This window comes from Poromitra crassiceps (genome assembly GCF_964638095.1).
Source record: "Poromitra crassiceps genome assembly, chromosome: 4".
Classification (NCBI taxonomy): Eukaryota; Metazoa; Chordata; class Actinopteri; order Beryciformes; family Melamphaidae; genus Poromitra; species Poromitra crassiceps.
This window is the reverse complement of record NC_139626.1, coordinates 23,409,095-23,428,763: the sequence shown is the minus strand read 5'-3', so window position 1 is coordinate 23,428,763 and position 19,669 is coordinate 23,409,095. Positions and strand designations below refer to the sequence as shown.

General features: G+C 50.1%; 1 protein-coding gene across 1 annotated transcript in view; it reads right to left on the bottom strand.

Annotated features, from left to right (window-relative positions):
- The window catches only part of LOC310775678 (disintegrin and metalloproteinase domain-containing protein 12-like), a gene marked incomplete at its 5' end in the record, with an annotated part of 103,131 nt that overhangs the window by 71,658 nt on the left and 11,804 nt on the right, over positions 1-19,669 (bottom strand). Inside the window, 2 exons of the mRNA XM_083635827.1 lie at positions 16,324-16,397; positions 19,578-19,668. Of these exons, the coding sequence (XP_083491953.1) occupies positions 16,324-16,397; positions 19,578-19,668 (165 nt within the window). The remainder of the gene's footprint in view (positions 1-16,323; positions 16,398-19,577; position 19,669) is intronic.

The window sequence follows — 19,669 nt, the reverse complement described above, 5'->3', positions numbered from 1 at the left end:
GGAGGACTAGCGCTCCTCTCTCCGGGCCGATGTTCAGCTGATGCACCCAGGAAGTGTGGAACATGATTGGCTTTCCCCAAGCAAGTGTTTGTAAACACCGCGCCGTACATGGCGGCTCGCAGATGGAGCGCACAGCTGGGGCCTATCCGTTTTGTGCCGTCACTGAGGCATCGCACATGAAGAAAAGGTGAGCGCGGTCAATTTGCATCCGCATACAACCATTCATTAACGATGGCGCACGTGACAAACATCCACCGCCACACAACTGGCTCCTCCCCTGTCAAGAAAACAAATGCCTTGTTGCTTTCCAGGAAAGGACCGATAGCTCCTCTCTCGGCTCTGGTGTCACACAAGTTTCCTGCTCGGCCCTCGGTGAATTAGCGAACCCGGCTGTGACCCCTCGCTCGCTCGCTCGATGACCCCGTTGATGATTTTTGAGGAACTGTGTCATGCGCTCGAGCCTCCGCCCCGCGGGGTCTGACACCCCCGAGGCGGCCCACAGCCTCTTCATCAAAACCGTGGCAGCTCCTATTGTTGTTGGCAGCTCGCCCCTGTCCCCAGCGCTGGAGGGATGAGGTGAGAGTGAGTGAGGAGCGCGGGGGCCGGCCGAGGGGGAGAGCCTGCCATGTCCCGTACCCCGACACGGGGAGTTAGGGGGAGGCCCTGCCATGTCCCGTACCCCGACATGGGGAGTTAGGGGGAGAGCCTGCCATGTCCCGTACCCCGACACGGGGAGTTAGGGGAAGGCCCTGCCATGTCCCGTACCCCGACACGGGGAGTTAGGGGGAGGCCCTGCCATGTCCCGTACCCCGACACGGGGAGTTAGGGGGAGGCCCTGCCATGTCCCGTACCCCAACACGGGGAGTTAGGGGGAGGCCCTGCCATGTCCCGTACCCCGACACGGGGAGTTAGGGGGAGGCCCTGCCATGTCCCGTACCCCGACACGGGGAGTTAGGGGGAGGCCCTGCCATGTCCCGTACCCCGACACGGGGAGTTTACAGAAGTTGCTGACAGAAAGAAAAGGAGGGAGCGAGAAAACAGAGAGAGACAGGAAAAGGGGGGCGGGTTACCTTCACACTTCATCTGACAATGCAAGAACAAGAACGCCAGCAATCCGCAGTCCAGTCATTACACACACCCTGCCTCCGTCTTTCCTCTCCCTGTGTGTCCATCTCTCAGCGCCGCGGGGCCTCGGCCACAGAACCTTCAGGATGAGTGGGACGGGACCAGAGCATCTGCTTTCTGCATGACATGGAGACGGGCTCCGGGTCCCTTACTTTCTCTGCACCATTTACTTTTATCACCGAGCTAAATTTAGTGATGAGAGAGCCTGAACTGTAACGCCTACACGGGGTTAACGTTGCCCAGTGCTTGGAGGCTTAGCCGGATATCGCCGTTGTCATTTTGAAGTCTTAAATCAATCAAAAGTTGGGATAATAATAACAAAGATGTATTTGTGTTCGGAGATGCTCGGATATGCTTTTTAGGGGGAGGGGGGGGGGGGCTTGCTGCTGTATTTTCTGCTGCGCTGTTCAACTGGAGCGGATGCAGTTGTTGCTTTCCGTCCAGCGGTCATTTTTCACGAGGCCATTGCTCTGTGTGTAGGGAAACACACAAAAACAAGCCCAAAAGCTCTACATCAGCCAAAAAACACTTCCTGCTGTCCAAAAGTGACCGTCTGACAGATGACTAAGCGTGGCTTCCTCGCTCAGTCACTGACCCCGCACACAGGGAGCGCTGGTCATACAGAGGTCAGTGGACTGTGAGAATGGAGAGAACAGGATGGAAGTTTAGGCAGCATTCCCCTCCTGGCTGAAGGCTACATTAAGAGGCCATTTACATCTGGCATTAACATGCGTTTTCTGCCATCAGATTGCAATCCGATTGTATTTTATCACTTGAAAGTACAGGTGTAAACACCCCCAAAACGCATTGAAGAAGGATTGCAATCTGATCGGCCAAACCACCTCCGGAGGTGGTCAGGGACGCATTATGACAACATTTAACACAAGTGTAAATGCAATGCGTCCTCTCAAAACGCATTCAGCAACATACGGAAATACACCGCACCGGTGTGTGCCCTCATCTCGCCGCTGTGTCAAATGCGCACACACACAGGCAGCCTGTCACGGACCGGCTAAAAATTCTCTTTCTCCCCCCCCCCCCGCTCCGCTTTTGCACAACACTCTCTTTCTGCTAGGTAGCGTTGCTTCAAAGTTTTGCTGCGGAGCGGAGGTTTTGCCACGGCTTATCGAACCCTTTCTCCCTCATTTTCCTTTCATTTTCCGCTCCTTTTCCAAAGGAGAAGTGTTGATATAAAAGATAAATTATGCTCTCAATTGTATAACGTTGTAATTTAGGATGTTACCTGAACGCAACACAGGTGGTTACAGCCAATGACATGCACGGAAAACGTATGTGTGTGTGTCTCGGACCCAGTGTCAAACAGCTCCATGGGAGAATAACCTACAGAGAAAACTGCTATATCGACACGTCTGAAAAACTACCTCATGAGAGCGCAAAAGCTTTTTGCAATATTTGGGAGGTTTTTCGAAATTTACGTGTTTGCATTACCCGATTTTTATTGCGATATTTAGATTTTGCGCATTTCTGAGGGTATTGGAAACACGGCTTACAGACAGGCCAAGGACAAGAACAAGAAAAGTGGCAGGGGCAGAGCAACGTGTCCTTTTTATAAAGAAATAGATGCAGTGCTGCGTGATCGGCCATCGTTTTGTCCAGGTGAAGGGGACGTTCACTGTGCATTTGAGCTTAACAATAACCTCTATTTCCCTGTGCATGTATGCAAACATGCATGCACACGTTCAGGGGGCGCGCGCGTTATGACGTTCGAGCTGGAGAGCAATCGGATTGCAATCTGTTCACCCAAAACGCATGTTAGTGCCAGGTGTAAATGGAATCAGGCTGAAGTGATAAAATACAATCGGATTGCAATCTGATGGCAGAAAACGCATGTTAATGCCAGGTGTAAATGGCCTCTAAGTCACACTCTCACTCCGGCACATCTATCTGTCTCTCCAAAGGAGGATGAGTGTGACTGTGAGTCACTCTGGAGGGTCACTGCTGGTCAGCAGCCACAGAGGTCAAATACTTAGGCTGCTTTTATTTCTTTGCTCTAGCACCCCGTAGCCTTTAGAAAATTAGATTTGACTTGGATTTATGTGAGATGTTTGCTTAAGGAATGGAGGGAAGGAGGGAGGGCGGGAAAGAGCAAATAAATAAATGTAAATAAATGTAAATGGACTGCATTTATATAGCGCTTTTGTACAAAGCGCCTACATTCACCCATCAAAGGTGGCCAGCTGCCACGCAGGGTGCTGGCACAGCCATCGGGAGCAATTCGGGGTTCAGTCTCTTGCCCCAGGACACTTCGACATGGGGACTGGAGGAGCCGGGGATCGAACCACCAACCTTCTGATTCGTGGACAACCCGCTCTACCTCCTGAGCCACAGCCGCGCCTGTGTCACTATCTAAGGCCGACTGAGTCAACACAATGGTGATTGACCCTATGGCCCATTAATGGAAGCCTTTGTATTTTCAGTATTGCAGCATTTATGAACTGGGTGCCAGTGGTGACGCCCCAGAGAGGGTGGGCGGAGCTAACGCAATAGACTTGCTCGGCATGTTACTGCAGGCGACTCTGTGTGAAGTAGGATAACAAGCGACCTTTTCTCTGCTAGCATTGCGGGTGGTGACTTTGGCCGAACAAACTAACGTCACATAATGCGGTTTGGATCCCGCCTGCAATTACCGCCCACCGCCATAGGTGCAGAGAGAACGAAACGGAAATCTCTGAGATTATCACTTTAAGGAACATTGTCCCTGCAAACCCATTTCTCTCCGGAGGTTATTTATAACTATAAATATTGCGCGCTTCACATGCTCATTTCTAGCGCTGTTCTCAACATGTGCAGTTGAGCAATTGTGCGTCGTCGCCGCACATGGCGCACCCCTCCACCGCACACGGCGCACCCCTCCACCGCACACGGCGCACCCCTCCACCGCACACGGCGCACCCCTCCACCTCACACGGCGCACCCCTCCACCGCACATGGCGCACCCCTCCACCTCACACGGCGCACCCCTCCACCGCACACGGCTCACCCCTCCACCGCACACGGCTCACCCCTCCACCTCACACGGCGCACCCCTCCACCTCACACGGCTCACCCCTCCACCTCACACGGCGCACCCCTCCACCTCACACGGCTCACCCCTCCACCTCACACGGCGCACCCCTCCACCGCACACGGCGCACCCCTCCACCGCACACGGCTCACCCCTCCACCGCACACGGCGCACCCCTCCACCTCACACGGCGCACCCCTCCACCTCACACGCCGCACCCCTCCACCTCACACGGCGCACCCCTCCACCTCACACGCCGCACCCCTCCACCGCACACGCCGCACCCCTCCACCGCACACGGCACACCCCTCCACCGCACACGGCGCACCCCTCCACCTCACACGCCGCACCCCTCCACCTCACACGCCGCACCCCTCCACCGCACACGCCGCACCCCTCCACCGCACACGGCACACCCCTCCACCTCACACGGCACACCCCTCCACCTCACACGCCGCACCCCTCCACCTCACACGCCGCACCCCTCCACCGCACACGCCGCACCCCTCCACCGCACACGGCACACCCCTCCACCTCACACGGCACACCCCTCCACCGCACACGGCACACCCCTCCACCTCACACGGCGCACCCCTCCACCTCACACGGCTCACCCCTCCACCTCACACGGCGCACCCCTCCACCGCACACGGCGCACCCCTCCACCGCACACGCCGCACCCCTCCACCTCACACGCCGCACCCCTCCACCGCACACGCCGCACCCCTCCACCTCACACGCCGCACCCCTCCACCTCACACGCCGCACCCCTCCACCTCACACGCCGCACCCCTCCACCGCACACGCCGCACCCCTCCACCTCACACGCCGCACCCCTCCACCGCACACGGCACACCCCTCCACCGCACACGGCGCACCCCTCCACCTCACACGCCGCACCCCTCCACCTCACACGCCGCACCCCTCCACCGCACACGCCGCACCCCTCCACCTCACACGCCGCACCCCTCCACCTCACATGCCGCACCCCTCCACCTCACACGCCGCACCCCTCCACCTCACACGCCGCACCCCTCCACCGCACACGGCGCACCCCTCCACCGCACACGGCGCACCCCTCCACCGCACACGGCGCACCCCTCCACCTCACATGCCGCACCCCTCCACCTCACACGGCGCACCCCTCCACCTCACACGGCGCACCCCTCCACCGCACACGGCGCACCCCTCCACCTCACACGGCGCACCCCTCCACCGCACATGGCGCACCCCTCCACCTTATTATATAGTAGTGAGATAACTCAAATGCTCAAACTAACTTTTAATGCAAAATCAAACAAGGGGCTCAGCTAAAGCCACCTCCCGCCATTTATTTCTGACACATTAATACATGTATGTGTCATAATCTCATCACATGGCAGGCGTTCTCAGTCTTTTTTGGCAGTTACATTTGCGCGCCTGTCATTCTGGCTACTGGTGTTGTTTACTGTGTGACACAATGTAAAAACAATGTTTTATTCCTCATGGGCACACAAATCCAAGATCAAAACACAGATATATTATGTTTATATTTGCCATTCCTTCAGTTGCATGTCGGCAATGCATAAGCCCCTAGAGGTGGTTATGTTGTTTTCATTCCTACATAAACTATGATATTATTGCAGTCAGTTTAGCTAGACAAAGGATACCTACCTACCTACGATGCCTGTTGTTACTAATTCTCCCACTTGAGTGTTGCAGTACTCTGTATTCATAATTGTGTAGTGTATGTAATAGCATAGTAAGTGTCTTAAGCACTGTGACAGTTAGTCCATCCGTTTGCTGGTCACTGATGGCTGCAATCTGAATGTTTCTAGTAAGTACAATCAACAATAAGAAAATCAGGCAGACACACTGGGATAAAAAATGAGATATTACTCATATTCAAGGAGAATAATTTTCTAAATGCGTTCACAAGATGGATGGAGAGTTGGAACAAAAAAAGCAAATAATATGTGCTCATACTTTATCAAGCTTTTGGAATATGTTGAGCATTCTTGCGATAACTCGTTCTCGCAGATAAAGTCCAACATTACGCTCCATTAAATGTTACAAAGGGGGGAAAGGACTTGGGGGGGAGGGGGGGAGGGACAATAGCATTGTCTAATCTACCTACCCAATCATTTATCATCATAACCTTTATAACCAAATGATCCTAGTCTATTACCATGGCATTTACGGGTGAATTAAATGCATTATGTTTAAGGTCTGTATTTCCTCTGAAATGGTCCTATAAAAAGTAGCTTGAGTCTGATGATGCAGACCAGGTTCATACTAATGCAAGAAAGCTCTTGAAAGATGACTCATATGCAACAGATGGAAAACAACAGCTGTCTGTCTGGCTGCCTGTCTGTTTGTTGTCTGCTTCTATTGCATTTCTTTTCGATGGAGGAAAAACAGTCCAACAGTCTCAAATCATGAGCAGCACCAACACGCAGCAGCACCCAGTAAATCTCCAGCTCTGTGGCTTCTATGGGGTCAGAGGCAGACTAATAGACTAACAGGGAGGCAAGTTTGGATCCCAGCTGTGAAAACAAAACACGTTTTCCCCCTCCCTCATCAACTATCAACGTGCTCTTGAGCAAGGCACCCGATTTCTCCAGTTCAAATCATGCAAACTGGCCCCATTCGAAATGAGTTGATGTTTCAGAAATTGTTTAGTGAGATGAGGTGAGCCAATCAAAAGCAAGCCCAGTTTGTGAGTCTGAAACGGCCTTTAAAAAAAGGATGGCTTTTTGAAAATCCAATAACTTTAACACAAGCATTATGTCCACAAATAGAGGAAACTCTATGATATATGAAAAGAAAGAAAGAAAAAACAGCCACAAATAGCAACCTCTATCACAAGCCGTTTACTGAAGGTAAATGGCTCGCCCCCTAGAGAGAAACCAGCACCCAGCAGCAGCCTCAGAGGAGCCGCTGCGTAGGTACAGTAGGTTCCAGTTGGCTGTGTCAGGGATTTTGTGGTGGAGGGGGGGGTGGGCTGGGCTGCGTACAGTATAGTTCCAGTTGGCTGTGTCAGGGCTTTTGTGGTGGGGGGGTGGGGGTGCGCTGGGGTGCTGTGGAATGGATTTAACAGCTGGAGTCCTGAGACCCCAGTGGCCCGTCTGGAAAAGGCTCCCGAGCGGAGCTATCACTGCACAAAATGTCCATTTTAACAAGTCACAGTCTCATTATTCAGTCGTCTTCTTTTTTTTCTCAAGTAAAAAAAGAAAATCATTGAGGTGAGATGATTTACCTTCTCTTGTGCACTTTCACAAACAAGTGGTAATATCTTGAATTAAGGCAGAATCCTCCACCCGTGTCAAAATAACATCACCTGATTCAAAAAGTATGATTTTAAGACTAATACTAGATGAAATAACTTATTGAGTTGTTTGCAGTGAAACCTGGAGGCTCAGAAAGAAAGGGATGGGTGAGGAGTTTAGAGCATCAGGGGGAGAATGAAGGGGGAGACTTGTGTTTGGGATTTGTTATAAGCTTGAGGGTTAGGATGGGATGGAACCCATCATAAGCACACACAGAGACACACACACACACACACACACACACACACACACACACACACACACGTTGCACACACACACACACACACACACACACACACACACACACACACACACACACACACACACACACACACACACGTTGCACACACACATAAAAAAGAGAACTTTGGATGACAGCATGCTGTTCCTCCATCCTGAAGGAAGGGGCGGGGCCAGTGTTACTGGGCGCTGCCTAATTCATTAGGAATGTGGAGCAGCGAGTCCGTGTTATTAATTACTGCTCTAAGCTGAGGAATAATTGGAGCTTCTTAGAAGGTAATTCAAAAGAGGAACGCTCCTTCAAAAAAAGAAAAATCTGTTTTGAAGGAGGTGGTTAAAAGGAGCGACCTCTGGACAGAGATGAGCCCAGTTTCCAGGGCCCGTCTTTGAAACTAATGAATCACAGTGTATCATGGCCTCGCAGCCGGAAGGCTAACAAGAAAGGTACAAAGGCGAGCGTTAACCTCGGTGCATCCTTCCCTGGGTAATAAGGCTCTGTGCTGGTTCTGAATGAATTATACCATAGGGTGTGTGTGTTTGAATTTTGCTGATAAAAGGACGTTTGGGTGCATGTTTGTGCGCGCAAAGGAGAGAGGATAAATCAGCGTATGTGTGCATGCATATAACCAAGTTTGTGAGTGTGCATATGTATACGAACATCATGCTGTGTGTGTGTGTGTGTGTGTGTGTGTGTGTGTGTGTGTGTGTGTGTGTGCGTGTGTCCTTTGACCATGAATAAGTGTACCGAGTTGTCCACAAAATTTCCACAAAAGCCCATTTACTATGATGCATAAGCAAGACCTCCCTGCGTGTCCGTGGCTCGCTCCCCCACTAGCTATTACCATAGACTGTATAAAAATATGGACGTAGCCACCGTGACGTCACCCATTGGTTTCTGGACTCCCGATTTGAAGCCTGGAGCTTCGCATTGTGACCGTCACCATCTTGGTTTTCTTGGAGCCAGAAGTGACCATATTTGGACGAGAAGAGCTGCAGCCTCGCCTGCTATTGATCGCCTGCTATTGATCAGCATGATCGCAAGCTGCCCTATATAGGGATGGGTATCGTTTCATAATTTTCCAATACCCGTGCTAAAACGATACAGTATTAGTGCTGCCGGAACTGATACTTTTTTAAATTGAAAGCTTATTTAAAGCAGATTATAAAGGTACTGGTACCATAATAATACCGGGTTTCGGTACCCAACCCAACCGATCACTGGACAGGCGACCTGTCAATCACGCCCCAAAGCATAGTCTGTCAACTTGACTCTAAATTGGACCATAATTGACAAAATGAACACCATAGTGTAATTCATAGATGTCACCGAAAGGTAGGTGACTAGTTTGCATCCCTGTGTATTGAAGAAGACTTGAAACTAGAGACTGAGACCATAAACTCATTAGGAAAGTGTTTACCAAGGTAATAAATCAAGTGAGAGGTCAGGTCATTTTCCTATTGCCCACTGTAATCACTTCTTTTCACAGCCATAATAGACATAATAGACTTGTCTATGACCTGTCCCTGTGTGTGTCTCTCTGTGGGAGCATTACCTGTCCCTGTGTGTGTCTCTCTGTGGGAGCATTACCTGTCCCTGTGTGTGTCTTTCTGTGGGAGCCCTTGGTAAAGAGGTCAGTGGGCAGGCTGATAATGTGCCAAGTTGGTTTCAGCTGTCAGACCTCGGCTGACAGATAAAGATCCACATCTCCATCAGCGAGAGCAAAGACGGAATTACGCGTGGTCGTCTCCACAGTGATTCCAGGAGCGCAGCAGAGTCTCCCAACTTCTCTGCCACCTTCCTCTCACTCCCACCCCCCGACTTCCTCCTCACCTCCCTCCTCCTCACCTCCATCCTCCATCACCTCCCTCCTCCATCACCTCCTCACCTCCCTCCTCCATCACCTCCCTCCTCCATCACCTCCTCACCTCCCTCCTCCATCACCTCCTCACCTCCCTCCTCCATCACCTCCCTCCTCCATCACCTCCTCACCTCCCTCCTCCATCACCTCCTCACCTCCCTCCTCCTCACCTCCCTCCTCCATCACCTCCTCACCTCCCTCCTCCTCACCTCCCTCCTCCATCACCTCCCTCCTCCTCACCTCCCTCCTCCATCACCTCCCTCCTCCATCACCTCCCTCCTCCTCACCTCCCTCCTCCATCACCTCCCTTCTCCATCACCTCCCTCCTCCATCACCTCCCTCCTCCATCACCTCCCTCCTCCTCACTTCCCTCCTCCATCACCTCCTCACCTCCCTCCTCCTCATCTCCCTCCTCCATCACCTCCCTCCTCCTCACCTCCCTCCTCCTCACTTCCCTCCTCCATCACCTCTTCATCTCCCTCCTCCTCATCTCCCTCCTCCATCACCTCCCTCCTCCATCACCTCCCTCCTCCTCACCTCCCTCCTCCTCACCTCCCTCCTCCATCACCTCCCTCCTCCATCACCTCCCTCCTCCATCACCTCCCTCCTCCCTCCTCCATCACCTCCCTCCTCCTCACCTCCCTCCTCCTCACTTCCCTCCTCCATCACCTCCTCACCTCCCTCCTCCATCACATCCCTCCTCCATCACCTCCCTCCTCCCTCCTCCATCACCTCCCTCCTCCTCACCTCCCTCCTCCTCACCTCCCTCCTCCATCACCTCCCTCCTCCATCACCTCCCTCCTCCTCACCTCCCTCCTTCTCACTTCCCTCCTCCATCACCTCCTCACCTCCCTCCTCCATCACATCCCTCCTCCATCACCTCCCTCCTCCCTCCTCCATCACCTCCCTCCTCCTCACCTCCCTCCTCCTCACTTCCCTCCTCCATCACCTCCTCACCTCCCTCCTCCATCACCTCCCTCCTCCTCACCTCCCTCCTCCATCACCTGATGAAGGAATGCTGGGCCAGCCGGTAACCATGGCAATCAAGTATTTAATGGGACTCAAGAGGAGGTAGTTCTTATTTTCATTCCGTTAATCACCGGAGAATTGGAGTCTAGTGCCGCTCAAGAGAAATGGCGGCTACTGGGTTTTGATAGGGTGAGGACTCAAATGTGAAAGCCATTATAAGCCCTGACGAGGAAAAAAAAATCTTCATCTCCTTGTTTTATTTCTGACTTAATGAGTTTGGGAAGGATTTGATACGCTCCTTGTCTTCCTCCAGGGGCTTAATGGCTAGGGGCAGGATTTGAGACACATGGGTGTCTTCAGGTTTGACGTTCTTTAAACAATCTGTGTGTGGCTCAGCAGACGAGCACAATAACTCCACAAAGGAGGTCACAAAGATGTCTTTCTTCCAGACAGGGACATTTATTTGTCTGCTGTCTTTGGCCTTCTGTTTGCTCACTTCCCCAGCCCTGAGAGAGCCTGTTTCCTGTCCACGTCTCCCAGTGAGACACGAGGACGTCTTCATTGAGAGAAGCAACAGGTCACAGGCCTGTGCAGGCTCTCACCAGAGATACAGAGTCAAATAACAGCCCTCAAAACACAATGCACGAACTGGGATGAACTGAGTGCATCTGGATCCTGTCCAGGGCTCCGTTATATTATCCTTACAAACACCAGAGAGATAGATGAAGTTAGTAGCTCATCCAGGACAAGCCACGCCTGCCCCTCAGGAAGCACATCCTCTGCCTGCACTCTGTCCACGGAGAACAGATCAAAGTGTGTGTGTGTGTGTGTCTTCTTGCATGGATGACCCCGGAAGATGGATAGCCAAGGCCCCCAAGCCCCTTATGCTCAAGGCTAAAGAACATGATGAGCAGGAAGAAAGCCCCACTGCAGGTATCCATGATCAGCCTCCACCCCGCTGACGAGCCCCAGGCCTCCTCTCAAACCATCCCGCAGTCCATTCGAAAGGGAAACATGGATGGAGGGCGTGCTGCCTGCCCGGCTTGGGACTCATTTGGAGGGGCTCTGGGCGGTTACTCTGCTCATGTGCCTGGAGGCTCTGAAGCCAACCCCAACCTTCAGAGCCTCACATCCTGGGCCACGAAGCAGCAGGAGCTGCTTGGAACAGCTTGGCCAGGAACGGTTCCACACCCACTGATGAATGTTCAACTGCTCCGCCTGCTTGGAGGATGGTACCACACACGCCTGCTTGGAGGATGGTACCACACACGCCTGCTTGGAGGATGGTACCACACACACCTGCTTGGAGGATGGTGGTGCAACGAGGCAATTTGATATGCCACAGTGTTATGATATAGTCTGCGAAAGCATAACCAGCTCCAATAGGATCAGCTCAAATACCTGTAACAACCCCAGACACAGAGCTGGATTGTAAGATTTAAATATTCGGCTTTGAACCTTGGCATCAATATACTTATTATAGAAGAATATTGTAATTTCAAGATTCACTTCAGGGCATTTGTGACTATGGGTATTCCTGCATAAATGCTTGTCTAACGCTATGACACAGAAGACTTTTGGTAGCGGGAAAAAAAAAGCCAGGTATTTTAAAGCGTGTGCTCTTTTCTAGCTTGTGAGTAAATTGTTACTGAGGAAAGGCACACTTTTGCCATGCACCCCCGACTGTGACAATTTCAACCTTGAAATGACATGCAGCAGGCCTAAGCAGCTTCTTGTGTGATGCGCACTTGAGGTGATGAATATGTAAATGAAGGCGTGTCCTTCACATTATGATACGAGGGTTATTATGAGTCTAATGAAGTCCATCTGTACGTGCCTTTCTTTACCTACCTGAAACTCTACACTATATGTAGTCATCAGTAAGTCATCTCTATACTAATAAACGGCAAAGACATCAAAGGATGAGTCACCAAAACTTGAAGCAAATGAATTAGGTTTTGCAATGATGTTGATGTCATCTTTTTGAAGGCATTAATGGCGACTGGCCACAGCAGAGCAATCAAGATGTGTGCTGCCATTTGAGCTTGTAAGAAATCATCACGACTAGGGGAGTACAGAGAGGGCCGAGGATTCGTTGACATGTGCTTGCTTTAACAAACGATCGATATGTCCAGTGTTTCAGCACTAGGGCCTGGAACTTTGAACTGTGGCCATCTTTTGAACAATGATTTAGAGCCAGCTCACACAGCTGACATCCCTCCTCTGTGTTGCTCACGGCAACGTGCGCCCTTTCCATCTCCATGACTGGTGGCTTGCAGAGGGTGTCCGCGGATGTTGTGGGAATATCTCAGACCTCTCTCTGCCCCCTCCTGCCTGCTGCAGTTCTTAATGCCAATGAGCAGACACACATAGAATATACAGGTACATATTACCATGTGTGGGCGGTTACCATCGTTGCAGGCTTTCTAAAGGTCATCAGTGCCATCGATTCTACACGTGTCACCATCAGGGCAGAGGGCACCAAGCACACGAGAACAAATGTATAGGAAGACACTGCATGAGCGGTCACCTAGTACAGTATAGTGATGTAGACTTTCCAGATCCTGCCCACCACGGCTTCAGTTCAGCCACACTCTAGTTTGGCCACAAAGATGAGCAATGCATAATGGTGGGTTGTGTCTCAGTCTCACTTCATAAAGAAACTCTACTTTTGACATAAAACCTAAAAACATAAAGACATCCTTCAGTGATTTCTTACTAGCAAAAGGCAAGCTGCCAATTCAATATTAATGCACAGTTGTAATAACAAAACTGATTTGCAGACATGCCATATTTAAAGGCAAGGAACCACAATCCTAATAGGGAGGATAACGAAGACAAGGTTTTTCATACAAATGTGCACAATCAAGAGTACACCCCAAAGCCTCGACGCACACATCACATTGCTAGATCATTGCTTGTGTTGTATGAAGCTCAGATGTACGTCGCTTTGGATAAAAGCGTCTGCTGAAGCTGTGTTCACACCAAGATATTTATTTTTTCGCTCTGTCGCTCGATTCAACCCTTTGGAATCGCTTTGTCGCTGTGTTTAAATCGCTCGTCAACAGCCACACGAATTGGCGGACATCTGAGGGCATGATGTTCGTCCACTACGAGCCACCGTAGTTGATAAGTTAAATGAGGAGGAGTAAAATTTTGCAACGAATAGACAAAGGTCCCATTGTTTGGAAAAAGACAACAATGTCATTTTTAAAAGGCAGTCTATTGCCATGTATCTCAAACTGCCTAGGCAACCTCAGCTGCACCTACAGGGGTAACAGCGACCTCAGCTGCACCTACAGGGGTAACAGCGACCTCAGCTGCACCTACAGGGGTAACAGCGACCTCAGCTGCACCTACAGGGGTAACAGCGACCTCAGCTGCACCTACAGGGGTAACAGCGACCTCAGCTGCACCTACAGGGGTAACAGCAACCTCAGCTGCACCTATGGGGTAACAGCAGTTCAGACCCACAGAGTCCATGTGTGAACATATTCACCTCTCAATCAAATGGCACCGGTCATGTTCAGCTGTGCAGCACGTCTCTCTCATGTTTTGTTTCCAGGAATATTTATGAACAAAGAGATAACAGCAATAAATCTGCGGGTTTTAATTCAAATCATTTCATTGTGGAGCCATGTGTCTCCTCCTCTCCAGACGCTGGTTCTGTTTGAACAACTGGATTTCATCAGCGGAGCAGAGCCCGACTGCCAGCAACCTCAGACAGGAACCGTCACTTCATGTCAGCCCAGGTTCAGATCTGGCAGGTTCAGATCTGGCAGGTTCAGATCTGGCACTGGCGTGTTGATCCGCAGACCCAAATACTCACTCGGCACGAGACTATGAGCTGTTCCAATCCGCCTGATATTAGTGATTTGTCATGTCAAACATGGATGCCTTAAAGTAGCTTTTATTTTGATGTGATCGTTACACCAATCTTATACCCGCTTTCCCATTTTGACTGAGCCAACTTCTATTGCATGGTGTGAGAATCCACACATGATGACAATTCAACCCTTTGCAACATCACGCGTGTCAGAACCGGTAATTAGGCCAGGCCCGCTGCAACCGTTGAGAGTAAATTCTGTCAGATTGGCATTTTGGAATGTTTGGAGGTTTGTTTTATTAAAGTCTTTCCATCATGCTCAAGCTCATTAGAAAGTCGTAGATTGAACTTCTCCATGGTCTCTGTTTGTTCCTCTTGGCCCGGGGTTCAACTCAACTGTGGACTTTACATTTAATGGTATTGGACAACGATGACAGCCATCTTGGACGGGGATCATGTGGATGATGCATGGGAATGTGCGGCTTTTTTCCACTCCAGCTGATCCTGGGGGAAAACTTGCGTTCCCTTTTTTGAAATCAAATGTTTTTACTGAAGGAGGGTGTCTGCAAGCTGGCTTTGACCGGTCTGCCGGGTACAGAATCCACACCTGGGCAAAACAGGAACGTTATTTGACATAAAGCCTGCGTATGATTTCCCACCAAAATATTTTCAATGCAGGTAAGCCATAAAATTGTGGTTGCTGGTGTCGAAAGGTTTGACCGGCAGTCTGCAGGTGGAATTTCCATATATTTAGTCTGACAAACGAGCAAGGTTCAAGGCTAACTCTGGCATAAGAATCTCCCTCTCTGTCCCGCTCTCTCTCTCTCTCTCTTAGCTCCCGTCTCTATCACATCGACAGCCCTGCTTGTTCCTGGTTGCTCATGTGTGGCAGCAAAGCTGGATGGAGAACATATTGCCCCATCAATCACATCCCATTCTTCTCAGCAGCCACGACTCAGAGTCTGTCTGAGACCCGGGCCGACCACGTCCAGCCCTCACGCAACAATGCAAGAATGACAAATCTTCATTCAAACAAATGCACCTATATTATATCCTCCTGATAATGTGATCTCTTTCCAATGATGTTCCCCTGCTTGCTGGTCCCGTGACTGACACTATGTTGACAGTATGTTAATGCACAGAGCACCAAGTGTGTTCTGTGTTCAAACGAAGCCTCCTTCTCCCCTGTGTTATGCCGATAGATCAAATGAAAAGATAGAGGGGTGGCGTCCGGGTAGTGTAGCGGTAGATTCCCTGCCTACCAACACGAGGGTCGCAGCAGGTTCGCGCCCCATGTTACCTCCGGCTTGGTCGGGCGTCCATACAGGCACGATTGGCTGTGTCTGCGGGTGGGAAGCTGGATTGAGGTTATGTGTCCTGGTCGCAGCACTAGTGCCTCCTCTGGTCGGTCGGGGCGCCTGTTCGGGGCGGAAGGGAACTGGTGGGAAAAGCGCGAGTCTCCCACGTGCTACGTCCTGCCGATGAAGCTCCCCGCTGTCAGCTGAAAAGAAGCGGCTGGCATGTGTCGGTGGAAGCATGGTGCTAGTCTACAGCTCTCCCCAGATTGACAGAGGGGGTGGAGCAGCGACCGGGCAGCAGGGGGTAATTGGCCAAGCCCAATTGGGGAGGGGAAAATCGGAGAAAAAAGAAAAAAGAAGAAAAGATAGAGGGAGAATCAGGAGGGCGATGTGGGTTTTCATCGATGTTTGGCTGATGTACTGCATTCAGGAACTTTTGTCTTTCAAGTCTTTGTTTCAGCAGACGAAAGACCAAAGCACACCGAGCAGTGCCCTGCCCACATGAGCAGCGTGCGCGAGGAGCTCCCTTCGCTGGCTGGTTTGCATGTGACACGCTTGGCTGGGACCCCAGCTGTAGTAGCCCCTGGGCACTGCACATGTCACCCATTTGTAGTCCAGAAACTAAAGCACTGAATTCAAAGCTAAGCCAAGTTGGAATGGAGGGGACACTTACTCATTTTTCTCCAGAGCCAAGAGCAGCTGCTCACCTTCCGCTTCAATCAGGAAGTGCAGTGATGCAGGGTGACCCTGAAGACACAGCAGACAGGAGAGGAGATGAAAACCATTAGTCCTGGAGTCACGCAGACAGCCTTTTGATTGGAGAAAGATGTTAAATATCACCTCCGGTTGCTGTTCAAATATAGCAACGTCTTGGTAAAAAAAAAAAAAAAAACTAATCCTGCGCTGTGCGCTGTGTGACAATAAAATAATAAAAAGAAACACACCAAATGGTTCTGAAAAAACCTTTATTCCACTACTGACAAAACTTTGACTAAGCCACCCAGCACCGACAGAAAACGTGTTTTCAATTGATGAGAGCAGTCAGAAATCCTTATGAAGCCACTTTGTATCTCAGAACAAGAGCTGAGAGGATTATCGCTCTATGTTCCATTCCATTTGACATGAAGCCTACAGAAAGCCACAAGTCTCAGCACCACGGAGTTACAACAAAGTCATGTGTCTCTGTTACACTCAGACCAAGTGACATCGAGTCATCTCTCTGCAACAAACGCGGCCACACGTGTGCACATTGGCCCACACACACGCTATCACACACACACACACACACACACACACACACACACACACACACACACACACACTCACACACACACACACACACACACACACACACACTCACACACACCACACACACACACACACACACACACACACACACTCACACACACCACACACACACACACACTCACACACACACACACACACACACACACAGGACACCATTCATCTTCTATCTCACTGAACTCCTGTCTGTGCATGGGCACACGCACACTCAGACGCACAAAGACGCGAATCCCTCTGTCTCATATTTTCCATATCAGTGAGCTCACACACACACACACACACACACACACACACACACACACACACACACACACACACACACACACACACACACACACAGAGACACACACACACACACACACACACATACATTACGCACATACACACATAGTTCAATCTGGGTCAACTCTGGCAAAGAGCGCAGCTCTGGGTTAAGTCATCCATCACCCGGCATGGAGCAGAATGTCTAGTGGATCATAAGGGGAACACTTATGGTTTGAGGCCATATCATTGCACAAGCCATGATGGGCTAAAGCTCCTACTCATTTCACTTGGAAAAGCTTTGGCCATGGATGCTGCTACTGATCCCCCGAACACACATACGCCATACGTCATTGACAGCTTTGATGCTACACTACTGCATGTTTTGTCTGTCATTGACAGCTTTGAACCTACACTACTGCATGTTTTGGCTTGTTATCAGGGCAGAAATGCATCCACATTAGCACTCAGACATATTATTGCCTATTTCCTTTTTCAGCAAGTTTTTTTCCCCGTTTTCTCCCCAATTCAACCTGACTCAAGGTTGTTGCTCCACCCCCTCTGCCGATCTGGGGAGAGTTGTAGACTAGCACATGCTTCCCCTGATACATGTACAGTCGCTTCTTTTCACCTGAAAGGGATGAGTTTCCCCAGCAGGAAGTAGTGAGTGAGAGGATCACTCTATTCCCCCCCGGTTCCCCTCCCCCCCCCCCCATCCCCCCAACAGACCAGAGGAGGCACTAGTGCAGCGGCCAGGACACATACCCTTAATCCGGCAACCCACCCACAGACATTGTGCCTGGATGGACACCCGACCAAGCCGGAGGTAACACGGGTTTGGTAGGCAGCGAATCTACGGGTGCACAACCCGGACGCCATATTGCCTATTTCTTTTCTCTTTTTTTTCAATGATTTTTATTGAAGGACAGACATGGCAAACATGAACAATCAACATTAATTATCTCCTTCAGATTTTCTTTTTTTTGACAGCAGATGCCCCTTCCCTCCTCCCCCCCCATTCCCTCCCACCCCTACCTTGAAAAACCATGACTCATACTAGTTCAGCGAGTGTATACTCAATTCTGATTCCGAACAACAAAGTAAAGCACATCAATAATTCACAACAGCAAAATGTATGCACACACACCATAGCAAAGGATAAAGAAAATAAATAAAAAATGAATAAAAATAAATACAGTTATACAAGTAATACAAATAATTTTCTCATTCCGGGGGGAGTGTTTGAAGGTCCATAAAGTAGTCTATCATGCCTTGCCATTTCTTATGGAAACGGTCTACAGAGCCCCTGAGAGTGAATTTAATTTTTTCAAGCTTAAGAAAAAAGACAAGGTCTCTAAGCCAAACAGTGGATGATGGTGATATTGCCTATTTCTAACAAAATTCCACCTGTATATTGGACGAATCAGCATGACATCACTTGCCACCCAGAAATGCGGAACCCCGCGGCAGTTAATAGTATGAGTTGTGCCATACAAACGTTAATATCTCAAAAACTATACATCACATCGCTTATATTTTGACATTCTGAGTGAGAGCAGAAGTAGCTCAAGAGTTTGATGTACTGTATAATATAATGTCGTGTTAAAGTTGTGTGAACTGTCGCAGTTTTTAAAATGTAAACAGAGTTAGCTGGCTAGAGTCAGACACTCAAGCTTCGCACCACTTGGGCTCCATAGGGCTCCGTTGCCGTTGCCACCCAGTGACGCGGTTTGTTTACCAAAATGCTGCTCGGCTGATCCCTCGTATTGTCAATACTCTGTCGGATTTAAATCCGAGTTGTTGTTGTTTTCAGCTAACCGTATCCCAAAGAAACACACTCCTTGTGTGTTTGGCTAAGCCAGGAAAACTAATTGACCAATGAATAGACTCAATAATAGAACTCGGAAATCCAAGCTGTATTTTAAGTATGCCTGGCAGCCATATACATCTCTTTTTTCCAGCGTCTGGTGCTATTACACCACACAGAGCCAAGGATCGCACATTTCAAACATTTCATTAACATTCCAGCGGGCTGCATAGTGTTTCCCTGTCTCTCCTTCCAGCGGGCTGCATAGTGTTTCCCTGTCTCTCCTTCCTGAGATGCAGAACACATGTTCAGATTGCACAGCTTCCCATGTTTGAAACGTACTGAATTGAACACTGATTAGCAGGCAAAGACTGCTACTGGTGCCTGGCTGCATACTACTGTCCTCACACACTACAGCGGAGAGGATTATTGCTACTGACCATTGTACTGACAGACACGAGCGTGATTCAATATATTAACGAAGATTCCCCTAAATGTGATTAGCCTTTAGAATTGATTCATAATCGATTCATTTGCTCGTTATTGTTCTTCACCTGGGATTTGAGTAGGCTGAGAGGTTTCCAGTCTTGTCCGACCAATAGGAGAGGCACCGTGGTCCCATAGTGTTTCTGCTTTGCTGTTGGCC